This window comes from Adiantum capillus-veneris, chromosome 22 (assembly GCF_014529385.1).
Source record: "Adiantum capillus-veneris isolate H3 chromosome 22, ASM1452938v2, whole genome shotgun sequence".
Taxonomy (NCBI): domain Eukaryota; kingdom Viridiplantae; phylum Streptophyta; class Polypodiopsida; order Polypodiales; family Pteridaceae; genus Adiantum; species Adiantum capillus-veneris.
This window is the reverse complement of record NC_140952.1, coordinates 15,678,883-15,695,616: the sequence shown is the minus strand read 5'-3', so window position 1 is coordinate 15,695,616 and position 16,734 is coordinate 15,678,883. Positions and strand designations below refer to the sequence as shown.

Genomic DNA, 16,734 nt, shown 5'->3' with positions numbered 1-16,734 from the left:
TGATCATGCCGTGTGCAAACGGAGGATATGCATCCTGAAGTGCTAACTCTCTGGAAGACTCAAGGGCCAGTCTCGCATATCTGTCTCTAGTAGTATCCCACAAGCTGTGCACAAAGGAGACTGATATGGTAAGCGCCTCAATCTCCATAGGAGGGGAAACTAGCTCTGCTTGAATGATAGCATGGGGTACGGAGGCCTTGGCTCTGATCAGTCGAGAGATCATAGATACCAAGGGCCTCTTCATACGTCTCCAACCATCCTGGCCTACAGAAGGTCCCCATATCTACACACCATACAACATAGTTGAGGCTACTAAAGATCAAAGAGCCATAACTTTGTCTGAGGTTTCTGGAATAGAACCCGCGAACACATCCTCTCCAAGGCTCCCAAGGCCGCACAAGCTCTAGTCAGTGTAGTCTCTGCTGCTCTCCCCAAAGAAAACCTCGGCCTATTGAAGACAACCCTAAGCTAAGTGTATGCATCTGTATACAACCTCCTGACCATATGTGAAAGTAAGTCGGTACTGATCTCCTGATCCACTGTGCTGTGGTGTTAAAACACCATAATCTTGGTTTAACTAAGGTTTACAGACAATCTACTATCCTCTGCAAAAATGTGTAATGCATCCAACTGTCGCTGCATACCCTCTGGTGAGTCAGAGATCAACACAATATCATCAGCATATAACAACAATGGGATCCACGTCCCTGCCAGCTAGGCACCTCTATCACCCTCTTTGTCAATGTAATTAGACACCTCATCAACATACATACCAAATAGAGTAGGAGACAATGGGCAATCCTGTTTCACCCCAATGGTGGAGTGAACTAAATCATATATCCCCTCCGGGTGCGTACATGTCCCATCATTGATCTGTATAGAGCCATAATCCCCCAAATCAACACTATGGACACCCCCATCTCCTACAGTCTGCGCATCAATCCAGCTCTCGGTACCATGTCAAATGCTTTGTGGAAATCCACAAAGCTACAATAAATCCGTCTCCCATGTGACCTCCTCAATGATGTCTCTGAGTGTCAGAATATGATCAAGAGTCGAGAAATCCCTCCTAAAACCGGTCTGGCCCTTTGCTCGTACACCCTCACCCTCTACCCAATTACGCAACTGCTGCTCAAGAATGGATGCATACAACCGTGCCAATGTGTGCCCAACCATAAAATTGCGGTAATTCCCAAGCTCTATAGGACTATAGGATCACCTGCCTTGAAGATAGGCACAATAGTAGACAACCTCCAAGTCTCAGATAACCCCTCACACATGGCACGATTGAACAACACTGGAAGAACCTTTACCAGCATATCTCTAGCATGTATAAAGTGCTCTGCTACTAGACCATCATGTTCATATGCCCTGTTGGTCCTCATCCTGTCAATGGCTCTCTTTACCATCTCAATGGTAAAGAAGGTGCTGGTATGTGGGCATGGCTCTTTAGTTACTCGAAGGGAGGTCAAATACGACCTACGGGACGAAAGTTACATGTGGTGTAGTATGTGTGTGGCTGATAAGTGACTCTCGATGCTCCAAAATTGTGGTGATGAGAGTCGCAATGAAGAGCCCACAGTGTGGCACAAGGGGATAGGCTCAAGCATGTAAGGGTGAGTACGGTTTCCTCTTTGAGGAAAGAACATTGTTTTGTAGTTGAAGGCAATATGGGTGGTGTAATGTATGAAGCGTGACCCACCGGATTCCTCCCAAGCCGTAATACATTGGCGTTGTAGAAAAGCTTTATTTACTTGGGAGTCAATTGAGACATCTTGTAGCAAGTGTAATGCATCCCATCTCCCAAACCCCTCCTTGATGTTTTGCATCCATCCCGTGCTCAACATCTTGCTTCTATGCGTTTTTTGAACTTTTTTGCTTGCTTCCCATGCAATTGTAGGAAGTCGATGTGGGGTTTTGACGCTTCTTTTTTATGTACTCCACAACCCTTTTCGTGCCCGTAACCTCAATTGGAAGAGATTTCGACTCAAGAAGTAGGAGCATATATGGTGTTTATGTCTTAACTTGGAGAAAGTTTGTAAGAAAACGCTTATGGACGTTCTCAAACTCTTTCCAAGCAGACTTTGAGATGCTTCCGCCCCACACTTCAACTCCATAAAGAAGAACCGGTGTCACCAATGTGTCAAAAGGTACTTCTTGAGAATCCAACACTTAATGTTTCCCGCATTACACATGTTCTCAAATGCATAGTACGGAGAATACTGGGCCACCGAAGACCACCCCTATGCATCTATGTACTTCACAGTCTCTCGACCATACATAAAGGTGGGAGCTGACTTCCTAATCCACTGTGCCGTGGTGTTAAGCACCATTACCTTGGTCTTACCAAGGTTCATTGACATTCCACTATCCTTGGCAAACACCTGTAATGCATCCAAATGACGTTGCATCCCTTCTGGAGAATCTGAAATCAGCACAATATCACAAGCATATAACAACAGCGGAATCCATCTCCTTGCTAGCTGAGCACCTCTCTCTCTCTCTCTCTCTCTCTCTCTACATAGTCTGAAAACTCATCCACATACATCCCAAAAAGAGTCGGAGATAGGGGGCATTCTTGCTTCACCCCAATAGTGGAGTGGACCATGTTAGACATGGCCTCATTAGTGCGTACTCGGCCCACCACTGTTTTATATAAAAGCCAAGATCCCCCAAATCAGCTTTGTGGGCACTCCCATGTCTTGTAGTCCAAGTATGAGAGAGAGAGAGAGAGAGAGAGAGAGAGAGAGAGAGAGAGAGAGAGAGAGAGAGAGAGAGAGAGAGAGAGAGAGAGAGAGAGAGAGAGAGATAGATAGATAGATAGATTTTATTATCGTCCTCGGAGGTCAAATATGACCTATGGGACCAAAGTTACATGTGATGTAGTATGTGTATGGCTGATGAGTGACTCTCGATGCTCCAAAATTGTAGTGATGAGAGTCGCAATGGAGAGCCCACACTTTGGCTGGGAGAGGAAAGTGTGTAGGTCTAAGTTATGGCTGAAAATGTGAGAGAAGCAAGTTCGGATGTGATCAAAAGCTGAGCACTCTAGTAGTGTGTGGTACTCAGACTCTCGAACTTGCAATGAGCATAATGTGCACAATCGACTTGACTCTTCTCCATTGCCCCAACGCCCTATCTCGCATCGAAGGAAATGGGAGCTAAGCCGAATTGCTGCGATAGTGCGTATCGCGGACAAGGGAATAGGCTCAAGCATGTAAGTGTGAGTACGGTTTCCTCTCTCAGCGAAGAACATGGTTTTGTAGTTGGGGGCAATATAGGTGGTGTAATGTATGAAGCGTGACCCACCGGATTTCTCCCAAGCCGTAATACATTGGCGTTGTAGAAAAGCTTCATTCACTTGAGAGTCAATTGAAGCATCATGTAGCAAGTGTAATGCATCCCATCTCCCAAACCACTTCTTTATGTCTTGCATCCATCCCGTGCTCAAGATCTTGCTTTTATGCGTCTTTTGAACTTTTTTGCTTGCTTCCCATGCAATTGTAGGAAGTCGATGTGAGGGGTTTTGACGCATCTTTATCATGTACTCCACAACCCTTTCCATGCCCATAACCTCAATTGGAAGAGATCCCGACTCAAGAAGTAGGAGCATATATGGTGTTTGTGTCTTAACTTGGAGAAAGTTTGTAAGAAAACGCTTTTGGACATTCTCAAACTCTTTCCAAGTAGACTTTGAGATGCTCCCGCCCCACACTTCAACTCCATAAAGAAGAACCGGTGTCACCAATGCATCAAAAAGATACTTCTTGAGAACCCAACACTTGATGTTTCCCGCATTACACATGTTCTCAAATGCATAATATGCTCTCTTTCCCGCTTCCAAACGACGCATAGCACATTCATGCCACTTGTGATTGGATGGAACCTCAAGGCCAAGGTACTTAAAGCTCTCAACAACTTCAAGTGTCTCCTTGTTGTACACAATGCATGGCTTCTCCTTATGGTTGGTTTTCACAAGCATAACCTTTGTTTTGGATTCATTTACAATCAGCCCACTATGCAAGCAAAAGTTCTCAAGGACAACCATAAGCTTTTGTGCATCTTCTAAAGTGTGTGCTAGAAGCACTACATCATCCGCATACAACAAAAGCATGATTACCGCATTGCAAATAGTGACCTCTTCGAGAGAGAGAGAGAGAGAGAGAGAGAGAGAGAGAGAGAGAGAGAGAGAGAGAGAGAGAGAGAGAGAGAGAGAGAGAGAGAGAGAGAGAGAGAGAGAGAGAGAGAAGATTTTTTTACGTTTACGTCAGGCTGAAATCGGCCTATGAGACCGTGTTGACTGGGACTTTCTCGAAGGATATTTAGCCAGGATGGGTTTCCCTATGAGATGGATTTCAGGTATTTTTGCTCTCTTCATAACTGCCAGCAGCGCTATTACCATTGGTGGCCGTGTCAGTCGCAGTTTTGAGCTTTCTCGATCTGTTCGTCAGGGATGTCCTTTAGCAGCCTATCTCTATCTTTTTGTGGGAGAGACTATGTCTGACTTTCTTCGTGCTCAGAGTCATGCATTTCGGGGATTGACCATGCCAGTACCTATAGCTCCAGACCTTATCGATCAAGAGTTTGCTGATGACACTATCCTCATGTTGCGCTATTTGCTACCAGCTCTTGATGCAATGCGGGAGGCCCTACAGGTTTTTTGCATTGCTAGTGGTGCACGCATTAACTGGCATAAATCCTTTGGGTTATTGGTTGGCAGTGATGACATACCTACTTGGGGGGCAGCTAATAGTTTCACATGGCTACAGGCGGGTCAGACATGCCGATACCTGGGCTTCCACCGTTGGATTTGATGTTTCCTCACAGCAGCAGTTTGCACCCGTACTACAGTCTATTCGCAGGAAGCTATGCCATTGGTCTTCACGTCATCTGTCGTTGGCTGGCCGTGCATTGGTCGCCAACCAAGTCATTCTGGCTACAGTATGGTATACGGCTTCTTGTTGGATGTTACATTCTGGTGTGATAGCTCAGCTCCGCCGACTAGTAAAGAACTTTTTATGGAGTGGCACAAACGGGACTATTGATACTCGTGCTAGAGTTCGTTGGTCCACGATCATTCGTCCTAGGTCAGAGGGAGGCCTTGGCATCATTGATCCAGAGTTACAGAGCCGCGCACTTCTTACCAAGCTTATTGTTTGGGGTCTTTTTCTTGGCCAAGAACCTTGGAAGATGCTTCTTCAGGCTGCTCTTTGCACAGTGACTCCACGACTCGGCACTAGAGACGGTCATACTTGGCATTCAGGGTATCGTTTTCTCTTTACGGATGCTCCCTTGTCTACTTCCACCCTCTCACCCTTTCTCCGATCGCTCCTTCAGATTTGGGTTTCCATGAGACGGACTATCGTACGCTCACCTCCCTCATGTCGTGAGGAGATTGAGCACCAGCCTCTCATTTGGAATGCTACAGTTCTTGATTCTTCGGTTCATCCACCTCGTCATCTTGGAGAGAGGAGTCACATTGATTGGGCTGCTTGGGATTCTGGCCCTGCAACCTCTATGCGATTGTTTTATGAGACGTATGTTGGATGAAGATTTTGTGACAGAACATTATGACATTGGTCGCGGGGTGCCAGACAGACTGCTTGAGATCGATTCTGCCGTTCCTTCACAGTGGGATGCAGTCATGCGCGGCACGCTTCAGATGCCTCCTCATTGTGGTTGGGAAGGCCTCTTTGACCGTAGCACTCTCTTATTAGTTCGTTTGGACACCATGCTATTCACAGTTGATACTGACAACTCTCCGGGGATTCATGCTCGATTGACATACTCTGCCACTTCTCCACTACTTATCTCCTCCGGCGCTCGATGGGAGGCCATTCGAGTAGTTGGCTCACGCGGGAAGCGTCGTTTTGTTGATCCCCGTTTTGCTTCCGTTGATGCTGCACTTTGGAGGCTTTGGGTGTGGGAGGGTCGTGCCCTATCGCAGCTTTACTGGGACCCAGGAGAGTGGCATTGGCCTCACTTAGATCCCACACGGGCACCCGATCTTTCTTTGAGTACACTGTCCGGATTGGAACATTAGCATTGATGAGACAGCAACCTCAGCAGCCCACTCGAATGCGTTTCTGCTTACATTCAGGCCTCTCTCATGCCTATCTGCAGCAGTTTTGGTTCGCGATCTGGGATTTACATGTTGCTCGTCGTATTTCCTTTTTCATGTGGATGATTGCTCATGGGGGACTACCAGTTGGGACTTGGCTAGCTACTATGGGTCATGATCCGTTATGTACTCGCTGCCCTTTGCGTCAACTTGAGTCACCTGCTCACTGTCTTTGGTCATGCTCAGCTTCCCATGTAGTGTGGCTTGCAGTTTGCTCTCTACTTAGCAGATCAGGTGTTCAACATGGATTTCTTACTTGGGGATCTGTCTCATGGTTGATGTCGATGCCCGGCCCGCATCTTTTCTACTAGGGCTCAACCACAGATCCAGCCTTCATGCTTACCTCCACTCGTTATCGACGAGGGACTTTGGCTATGCTACCACAGATTGCTTGGCAGGGAGATACGTAGACACGTGATGCAGTTTTCTCAGTCATCACTAGTATTACACTATGGAATATTTGGAGAGCTCGTTGTCTTCACATTCTCAGTGCGGCTCCACAGCTGCTTCAGGATATCCTCGCTCCCATTTGACTAGACACCATTCACACCCTGATTTGGCAGTGGGATTCCTCCTTCGGTACATCTAGAGCAGCCGAGGCTCGTCGATTTGCCTTTCTTCGGCGTTGGGCACGATCCCCACTCTTCTTCACACTGACAGGTGGTCAGATTACTTGGCATTATGCCCCTCCTCAGTGGTTTCTCCGTCATTCCTCCCACCGACCACCATGAGATTGTTCTAGTCGAGTAGTCACTATAGTGGCTCTCCTCCTTTCATTCAGCTTGTACACCCCGCGTGATAGGCTATTTTAGCATCCGTTGGGATTATTTTGTACTCAGTAATATACAGCCCTGACTTTTCCAGAGAGAGAGAGAGAGAGAGAGAGAGAGAGAGAGAGAGAGAGAGAGAGAGAGAGAGAGAGAGAGAGAGAGAGAGAGAGAGAGAGAAGATTTTTTTACGTTTACGTCAGGCCGAAATCGGCCTATGAGACAAATCAAATATACATGGTGTGTATGTCATCCGTCTATCGAAAAAGGCAAATGAAATAAGGTTGATACAAAACTGAACTGAACTGAACTGAACTGGAAATAAGTAGTGATGTACTTAAGATGGTGGTGGTGATATATCCAGGGGATATCAGAGCGGGGATGGAGCTCTATCTCTGGGGGTTTATGCATGTCTATATGCTTAGGGTAGTGCAATCATGAGAGTGCATCAAGCTATCTAGCTCCATCCTGTACTAATGGAGGGGTGTAATATGTGGTACATGTGCGGGTGGGTCTGGTGTCAGGGTTGCCCGGATGAAAGCTGCAGGGTCGGCCCTCATCTGAGCCACTCGCTCCTCAGTGGCATGGCGCTCTCGGTCCGGATCTCCTCCATCTGTCGGTGGTGGAGGCTGGCACCCCTGTAGCCAGTGACTCGTGGTCGTCGTCTAGCTCGGCTCGCCTCGGCCTGTGGGAGTCTAACTCCCCTCTGAGTGTCGGATGAAGGGGGGACTGTAACTCTCTGAAAGAAGTCTTTGAGTTGCAATTGTCTATCCTATGTATGTGTAGCTGCGTGTGTCTGTAGTAGTGTGTCCCGATGGCTTTAACTAACTTGGACACTCCAAGTCGAGATTCTACTGTGACACCACAATAAATCACTTCAAAACAGGTTCACAGTTCACAATTGATTCGACACTGGCCGGACGGAGTTCCGTGCGTAGAGATATTGGCCCCAAAGAGTGGCGCCCCTTTCGGTATTTCTTTTTATATAAATCTGCAACTCAAAAGTACAATGCGAGTAGTCGGGACTCACTCTCAGACTCGGCGTCTAGATGCTCTGCACAGTGAGGGTCCAAAGACTCTTATAAAGGTTTTACAAGGGATGCTAAAAGCAGAGCCCCAAAAGCTTGGTAAATCAAAAGTCTTTATGAAAATAAATCAAAAGGTCCGTGAATCACGTCGCAAAACGCGGAGGCTGCCACGTCAGCATTTGTACCAATCGATAGTCACATCACTTGACATCACAGGACATCACTTGACATCACATGACAAATTACATTCAACATTCATTCGGATTTTTGACCATGATTTATCGGCAATGCAATTAGCAATCGCATCTAGATCCACTCAGGACCTCATGGATGCCCGATTGACTAATCCCTATTGCAACCATGTCTATCGAGATCATTTAGACCAAAATGTTGTAGTCATTTCGTCTATCTGTTCCTGCACTTAAACAAGTCAAGAACAAATCAGTTTCATATTTTTCGGAATTCCATTTCATAAAGTAATACAGCTGAATACTGTCAGCTCTCAGTATCCCTGAAGCTCAAAGAGACATCAACGACTCTAGTATTCAAAAATCGAGGCATCTATTAACAAAGGAGCGGAGTAACTCCCCTCTTGTGGAAACCCACCTCACCAGATCTCCGGCCAAGCTGAATTCGGGGTTCCATTTGGAGTAGACTATGCTAAACCAAAAGCTTCAAGGTAAAGTTTCACAATCTGAGGAGTATCTGCTAGGTCCTCCTCCTCCATCCACTTCGCATCCAATGCAGGATAGTTCTTGAATTTAACCAAGAACCGCCTTCTCACTTTAGCCTTATTCTTTCTGTCCTTATGTGCCAATATCTGTTCAGGAACAAGGATCTCCTCATTTTCTTCCACTTCGGGTTCCTCATCAAGCTCCCCATCTTCGGGCACATCACCTTTAAAAGGTTTCAAGAGACTCACATGAAATGCAATGTGAATCCTCCAAGTGTTAGGCAGTTTCAGTCGGAAGGAGACATCATTGATCTTTTCGGAGATCTGGAGAGGTCCGTAGTATCGCATATTAAGCTTTGGAAAAAGCCTCTCCTTTCCCTTCTTCTTTCTCAGGCATGCCTTCTCAAAACGTAAGAGCACCCAATCATTCTCCTTCAATTTCAAATCGCGACGGTGGCGATCTGCTGCCTTTTTCTGTCTTTCCTGAGTTTTTTGCAAAGCCTCGCAGACCTTGGCAAAAGCCGTGTTCAAGTTGTGGGTGTAGTCATCGTATTCAAAAATCTTATCTTTCGTGCTTAGGAAGGGTGGAACCTTTGCAGCACCATCATGACCACTCTGTGTTCTTCACTGGAATGAAATGAACCTGCTTGCTAAATCTGTCAATCACAGTCCAGATACCATCATGACCACTCTGTGTTCTCGGGAGATCAAAAATGAAATCCATTACAATACTTTCCCAGGGGCGGTTGGGTATGGGCAAAGGTTGTAACAATCCATGCTTGTCAAACTTGACCTTCTGGCATACCAAGCAACTGCGCACAAACTCGTCCACATCCTTCTTGAGTCTCGGCCGAAAACAAGTATCTCTCTACCCCTTTCAAGGTGGTAGCAATGCCGCGGTTATGATCTTCAGGACGAGCGGGTGGTAACTCGCCTGGCAGGCCCTCTGAGAAGCAATCGGCACGAGTGTGGAGAAAATCTTGGTGAGTTCATACGTATTTGTCCTATCCTCATCACTCGAGTAAACAAACAGACTGAATTTCATTAATTTTGAAATGACCGAAGCCGATACAATAGGGACAGACTCGCCCTTAAGTTTTACATTGAGTACAATGGTTGTGCACTTCTGTGTTGTCAAAGTCTCTTTCCTTGCTCGATAGTCGACCACGGCGTTGTTCTTGTGGTACCAAGGAATTCCCAAGAGGACATCACAACCTTCCAAAGGCATTATGTAGAAGTCCTTATGCCCCAAATACCCTTGACAATGCAACCGAAGTTTGCTAATGACAGGTGTAATGGCTACATCCCTTGCGGGTGCCGCTAGAACTGCCTCTGCAAGTGGTCCCATCCGATCGGGTGTGATCTCGAGCCGTGCCGCCAATTCCGGTGAAATGAAGTTGGCCTTGGCTCCTCCATCAAAGAAGATCAGGGCTTCTCGGTCTTTTATTTCAGTACCCACGCAATCTGGAACCAATTCTGTTTTCATCTTGCCTTTTTGTCCACGTTCCTCAGCTGCTCTCGAACTCTCAGGCCTCTCATCGTCCTTGTCTTCTTGGTGTGTGCGCGTCCCGGTTGAGTCCCTTCGATCAAGAGGTGGTCATGATTGATGTGTATGTATGTGTGGGTAAGTGAGTATGTATGTGTGTGTATGTGCACGAATGTGTGCTTGTGTGTGTGTACGTAGGTGTGTGTGTGTGTGTGTGTGGGTTGGGGGGGGGGTGTGTGGGAGGGGGATGGGGATGGGGATGGGAAAGGGGAATGGCTGTGTGCGGACTGTATGTGGACTGTATGTGTGTGGTGTGTGGGGAGGAGGCTTAGCCAGGCCAGATAGGCGGATAGCAGCACCAGGCTGTGTAGGTGGCAGGTCAGCAGGCTGTGCAGGTCAGCAGGGAGAGTGTGTGTGGGGGGAGACAGCAGGTGGGTGGCGAGAGAGAGAGAGAGAGAGAGAGAGAGAGAGAGAGAGAGAGAGAGAGAGAGATTCTTTTTGGGTCCCAGTATGGCATTTACTAAGTTTCTGAATTGTAATTGTGGCTCCCTCTTAAGGAGGCCAAAAAAGCCATGCCTTCTGCTGGAAAAGTCAATGTTACTCCTGTGATGGAGGACAAACCAGTTTTAGCTGTTGAGGAATCAATCGTATATGCAAATAAAGCGGTAAGAGCTCAGAAAATATTTAGTCTTATTCAGACGTCTACCTTCATTCTGAGTAGCGTCTGTTTGCACTCAGGAAGCTAAGAGTGCATTTAAAGAGCTTTTAGAAGCTGTTGGTGTAGAATCAAATTGGACATGGGAGCAGGTATCAAGAATCTTTTTTCTGCATTCTTAGGTCAATGGCTTTGTTTTCGTTGATCTTACTTGTACTTGTTCCAGGCTATGCGGCTTATAATCAATGACAAGCGATATGGTGCTCTGAAAAATTTGGGAGAACGAAAGCAGACTTTTTATGATGTAAGAATCTTCGTTTCTATTTGTGCTGGGCTGAAGCACATTCTAAATAGGAACTTGACAGTTTCTAGCCCAAAAGAAAAAGCAAGAAACCGAGGAGAGACGCACTAAACTGAAAAAAGCTAGAGATGATTTCATGATCATGCTACAGGTAGGCCATTTGTATGCTTTAATAAGTTGCTATTGTCTTGCAATTTTTTAATGGAGTTTACTGAGCGGAGTGGTTTGATTAGCAGGAGTCAAAGGAATTAAGTTCAAAAATGAGATGGAGGTATTTTCTTTGTTTCATTACATTTTCTGCTCGAGCTTGTTCAAAATCTCTTGAAACTTCCTAAGTTTCAGTAAACCTTGTTTCTTTTGCAATTGTTTTGCTTTAAATGTACTGAAGAGTACCTCATAGCAAAGCTGCAAAAATAACAATTAGAGTGTATACCTCTTTCAAATAAACCGTTGCTGTTTCCATCAACTAATGGCGTCTTGCTGATAGGCTAGATGTCTTGAGTGGAAGTTTAAAACCAAATTTAAAGAAAATTTCAGATGTTTAAAGTGCCCAGGGAAATGTAGTTTTTTGTGGAGCTTGGAAAAACAGGGGTAGTACCGGTTGATCATCACGGCTACCCAACACAAAAGGAAAGGTGCTTACTTTTGTTATTGGCCTCTTGCTTCTTTTCCTGAGGCAAAGCCTGTTACGAGGAGCACTTATTGCTGAGATCTCCTTGTTGATTATAAACCGATGCTTCTTTCAGCAGTAGGTACTGCTGTCCTGCTTTCACAGAGTGCATCTTGAGTATAGCTTATCAACGGGTATCACCAGGGTGTACCCCCTTTTTCTTTTCAAGATGAGACTAAAGACCGGCTTCAAATCTTCTCTTCTTTTCTTCACTAGAGATCTTTATTCATGGTGGAACCTTGAGCAAGGTTGACTGACCATATCCACATAGGCGGTGACTGTACTAATCTCCTTTTATTGAGAGCCAATTCCATTCTCTCTCAAAAATTGTCTAGGAAGAAATGCGCAGAAAGATGAGCCTTGAACTGATTCTTTTTCTTTGCTTCAAGATTGTTGTGAGCCACCATTCGCTAGCTCAGGTACATGTCAAAATATCCGCTTGCAGCTTTTTAAGGCGTCATTGGGAAGGCAACTGTAAATTAAAGAGAGTCTTCTTGGCTCCCATCATAGTGGTCAGAATTCATATCTTCGTCCCCAGCCATAAAACTTTTTTTTTTTTCCTGCTTTTCTTCTTCTTGGATCCCACTGGCTTAGTTAGTGAACAATGCCAAACTTTTGGATTGGGTTGAGAATAAACTTAGGCCTAAAATGCACTATTGGAAAATGTTTACTTGCCGCTGGATGTAAGACTCAGAATAGTACAGTCCATCTTGGTGGCGTATAAGTCACAATGGAATTGTTGTGGCATGGTCGAGATGACGTGAGTGGCAATTCACTTAGATTGGATAGTATGCATTGGAGTCGGGTTTTTGATGAGATTTTGGCTTATTTCCTCTCTCAAAAAGGTATTTAAAGTTCAGAGGATATCAGATGTGATCGACGCCAATGGACAAGTGCTCTTGTTTAGACAAGTTGCTCTTACCTTTGGGCTTGGAATGCACTATAGACACGTGGAATATCATCAAGGATCTGGTTGATTTTATATCTCCCGTTTCGTAAGTGCTTATGGAAGATCGACTATTTGATTGGCATTATGTTGGTTCTTCAATCCAGTCTATATTTGCAAATGTGTATGGTCATTTGCAGTCATCTTCCTGGATACAAGAACACTGTAATAAGGTATGGAATATGAATAAGGGTGCTACATGGTGGCGAAGTAAAGTTATGAAAGTGTGGCATGCCAAGCTTCCTCTAAAGTAGAGATTATTTATGTGGAGATGCATTATTGGGGTTCTCGCCACCGGCAAATTTTTGCGCTCAAGAAGATTAGCCTTCTTGCGATGTGTTCGTTGTGGTGCAGCCATTGAGAATATTCCACAGTTATTGTGGTCTTGTTCTTGTACGCAATAGTTTGTGGATTGCATCTCTACATCTCTTCGTATGCGTTTCCCTAGGATACATTTTGGCCGATTTTTCTGGCTTTTTGGAGTGCTTCTGCCATTACTCTAGCTTTTCGTCTGGGTTAGATTCTGGGTGCTATGGACAATGTGGAGAGCACATAATTTCCTCATGTTTCAGTAGATTTAAGTGGAGCATGTCTCTTTCTTCAAAACATCTCTTTAACAATCTCTTAAAGTTGCCTACAACTTGGATGAGCTCTTCGCTAGCCATTACCAGCTCTACTTTGACTGTTTTTGATTTACCGCTTGTAATATTTTCTATGGGTTTTCCTCGATTTGAGATTTCCCATTAGTAATTCAATTCGACATTATTAAAAAAAATAACTGTGTGTGTGTGTGTGCACGTGCGTTCATGCATCTCTACCTCCCTATCTCTTATTATCAACAAAACACCACTACAAGTGGTGGAGAAAGACAAATGAGCCCGTAGATAGTCTAGACAACTAGTGGTTTGTCTGACGTGTTACGTGTGTTCATAGGCGGTCGATATAGCTGGGAGATCCCCTCGTATTATCGATTTAGTACTTTTCCTTATATTAATAAGTCACAAAGTACAACTACAGGGAGTCTACTTTGTAATTGTGCAACCATGCATTGTTTTACCAGAGGAGGCCCCCAAGGCTCACTCTTATAGGCACTTGAGGCCCTAAAGCACAAATTAAAAAACAGGAGTCCCCAAAAGAATCACATGCTAAAAACACTTTAGCAAGAGATGTAGCTAGCATCCTCACGGACAAAAATGGAAAGAGTCACGAATAGCACATAGATATCTAGTCATTTAGATGTTTTTAAAGAGGCAATATAAAAGAGATGGCTAACATCAATAGTAATGCACACTAGAGTAACTTTTGCAAAGGTGAAGAAACCGAAGAGAAGAGGATAGAAAACCCATCGCAAGAAAGATCACTAAATCCAAGTGAAACCCTCATTTATGACTTTAATAATTATTTCAGATTTTCCACGCATACTCAGATAAGACTCAAGACCCTAGAAATCATCCATCTCATCCTAGTGCATCTCTAGTGCACAAGGGCTATTTCAACCCTCTATATTTACACTTAGATGGTGTCACAAAATGATGATGTTGCGTGACCCTGACCGTCCGCTATATGGACGACTGGCATGGCAGTTGCCTACAAATCCCGCCGCGAACAACGGGATGCTGATGTGGCAGCCTTTCTGACGTAGTTATCAAAACATTTGACTATGAGAAGCTTTAAGAAGGAAGAACTTGCAATTTTCCTATTCATGCTCTAGACCCTAGCAGAATCCAAGCAGGCTCCTTGCAGAGTGAAGTTGGCTTTGACTTCTTGCTGTTAGAATCCCTTGGATTCCTTTTGATGCTGAGCTTCAAATAACCGACCTGATGGAAGCAGATCCTATCGGGATTCACTACAATGCTTCTGTTATTTATATATAGTGCCAACTGTTGCATTTTATCGAGTAGCATCACAAGGCAATTTATTTATCATTGTAAATTCATATTTTTCTGCAGCAAGGTTGTTTCTCTTCTTGGTGATGATCCAAGGTTCCGTGCAATTGAGAGGGACCATGAGCGTGAGGAACTTTTTGAAGTGTACGCTGTGGAGCTAGAGACAAAAGTATGCGATTTTCTTTTTGTGGGGATTGGGACACGGATTTTGTAAGTAGGAAGTTCTTTTGAGTGTATCTTGCTTTGCAGGAGAAGGAGAGGGCTCGCGAGGAGAGGAAAAATAACATCGTCGAGTATCGAAAATTCTTGGAGTCATGTGACTTTATACAGGTGTGAAAAGCTTCGCTCCTAAAATTTCTCATTTTCTGGGGTATTAAGTGAATGATTTTTTCTTTTCTTTCTTCCCAGGCAAATACACAGTTTAGGAAAGTTGCCGATAGGCTTGTCGAAGACGAGCGATGTGCTTGCTTGTCGAAAAGTGACCGACTTGAGATTTTCCAGGTAGGTTAAAAGATTGTTTTGACAGATTTATGAACTTCTTAAAGCACGTTTGGAGTTATTAAACTGATGATTTCCTTTTCTTATCAGGAGTATGTGAGTGACTTGCACAAAGCTGAAGAAGAGGAGATAAAAATATTGAAGGTTTCTGACTTTTCATTTGCTGCCAATAATAGAAGCCGTTTTTTGATTTAGGGCATTTCCCATGGTAATCAATGTTCCAAAGTTGTCCTTGATAACCTTGAGTAACACAAGAGGAAAAAGAGACCCACGTTACAGTTTTTTCGTTGCTGGCGATGCGAAATCTCGCTTAATTATCCTATATCTTGTCCCAAGAAAACTTGCAAGATGGACTGAGGTGGATTGATTTTCCTCACCATTCATGTCGTGGAGGAGACCTTGATGATATATGAGCAGTAACGCACATGATATGTACCACTCACATTGATTGTCCCAGAGCTCAATCACTCCACTCTTTACATCAATGCATTGCGGATCACTGTGTAATCCGTCCTCAACAAGCTGCCATGCTTCTACCATTTGCATGATGTGAACTCTCTTATAACTCGTGCTGTGCTATATGCTCGTGATCTATAAGCTCATAGGTAGCAACAAGAAAGTATATCGAGGAATGTCACTCCATCTTTCTTTGTAATACGCCTGGATTCACACCGTTGTTTTAATTCATTTTAGGAGCAACAACGGAGAAAGGAGCGCAAAAATAGGGACGATTTCCGGAAATTGATGGAGGAACATAGGGTGACTGGGGTACTCCATGCGCATGTGCCTTGGCGGGATTACTTAGTGATGGTAAGTTTATGGTATGACAATATCGGGATCAAAACTTTTGTTCCACTCTTGCTCAGAATGTTTGTATTTCATTTTCGTCAGTTAAATTTTATTTTCTTAATACCCAGGTAACTGTGGTGTAAAGAACCTATGTAGAGGGAGATTATTGATGATTGAGTTTACTCTTTTTTGGTATGTTGAGTAGCTTGTAAGTTAACGACCTGGAGTGACAATTATTAATGCCGTTTGTGGCTTGTGTCTATGCGTCTCTTTGCAAGTTTGGAGATTGAGGGGGCTTCAGAGTATCTAGGTACCTTTTTGGATAGCTTGGTAACTTCGTCTGTAAAAGGAGGCAGAAGTATGCTCCTCATTCCGATCTGCTAACTCTTTATGAATTGGATAAGGCTATATAGATATGGTCGTACTCTCTAAACATAGAGTTTCACCCTCAGGGTTAAAGCTCCATCCCTCCTGCTAGGGAACAGTCTCAACACACCCGTTGCAATTCCATAATGAGATCCCCACATAGTGTCTCAGAGACTCAGCAACCTGATTCTGCATGTTGCTCTTTGTACATTTATTCCTTCACTGATATCTCAAGGAAAGCTACCTCATATTTTCCGTACCATTATGTAGTGCTCTTAGGTGATAATCTATAGCCCAACACAGTACATTGCTAATTTATATTTTTCTGTCCTTTTCATGTGCATCAGACTAGCTTAGTACAGGCCTACAATATGTTTAAAATTGACATCTGACACCTCTTCAATCTTTCATAGCTCTACTTCAAACCTTCATGCCTGTTTTGTAGCTCTTGCATCCATTGCTGTGCTATCCTGTGCGTTGGCAAGCACATAGTCTCCACCATAGTCTTCAAAAATATCATTCTTATTTTAAGAGATGTTCAATCTCCT

The 16,734-nt window shown here is 44.4% G+C and overlaps 1 protein-coding gene across 1 annotated transcript in view; it reads left to right on the top strand.

Annotated features, from left to right (window-relative positions):
• LOC147428959 (pre-mRNA-processing protein 40A-like) overlaps positions 1-15,952 on the top strand; it is a 61,292-nt gene extending 45,340 nt beyond the window's left edge. Inside the window, exons 12-22 of the mRNA XM_086494960.1 lie at positions 10,633-10,740; positions 10,814-10,882; positions 10,957-11,034; positions 11,096-11,182; positions 11,268-11,302; positions 14,597-14,702; positions 14,783-14,863; positions 14,942-15,034; positions 15,122-15,175; positions 15,725-15,852; positions 15,949-15,952. Of these exons, the coding sequence (XP_086351086.1) occupies positions 10,633-10,740; positions 10,814-10,882; positions 10,957-11,034; positions 11,096-11,182; positions 11,268-11,302; positions 14,597-14,702; positions 14,783-14,863; positions 14,942-15,034; positions 15,122-15,175; positions 15,725-15,852; positions 15,949-15,952 (843 nt within the window). The remainder of the gene's footprint in view (positions 1-10,632; positions 10,741-10,813; positions 10,883-10,956; positions 11,035-11,095; positions 11,183-11,267; positions 11,303-14,596; positions 14,703-14,782; positions 14,864-14,941; positions 15,035-15,121; positions 15,176-15,724; positions 15,853-15,948) is intronic.
• Positions 15,953-16,734: the final 782 nt, after the last annotated feature.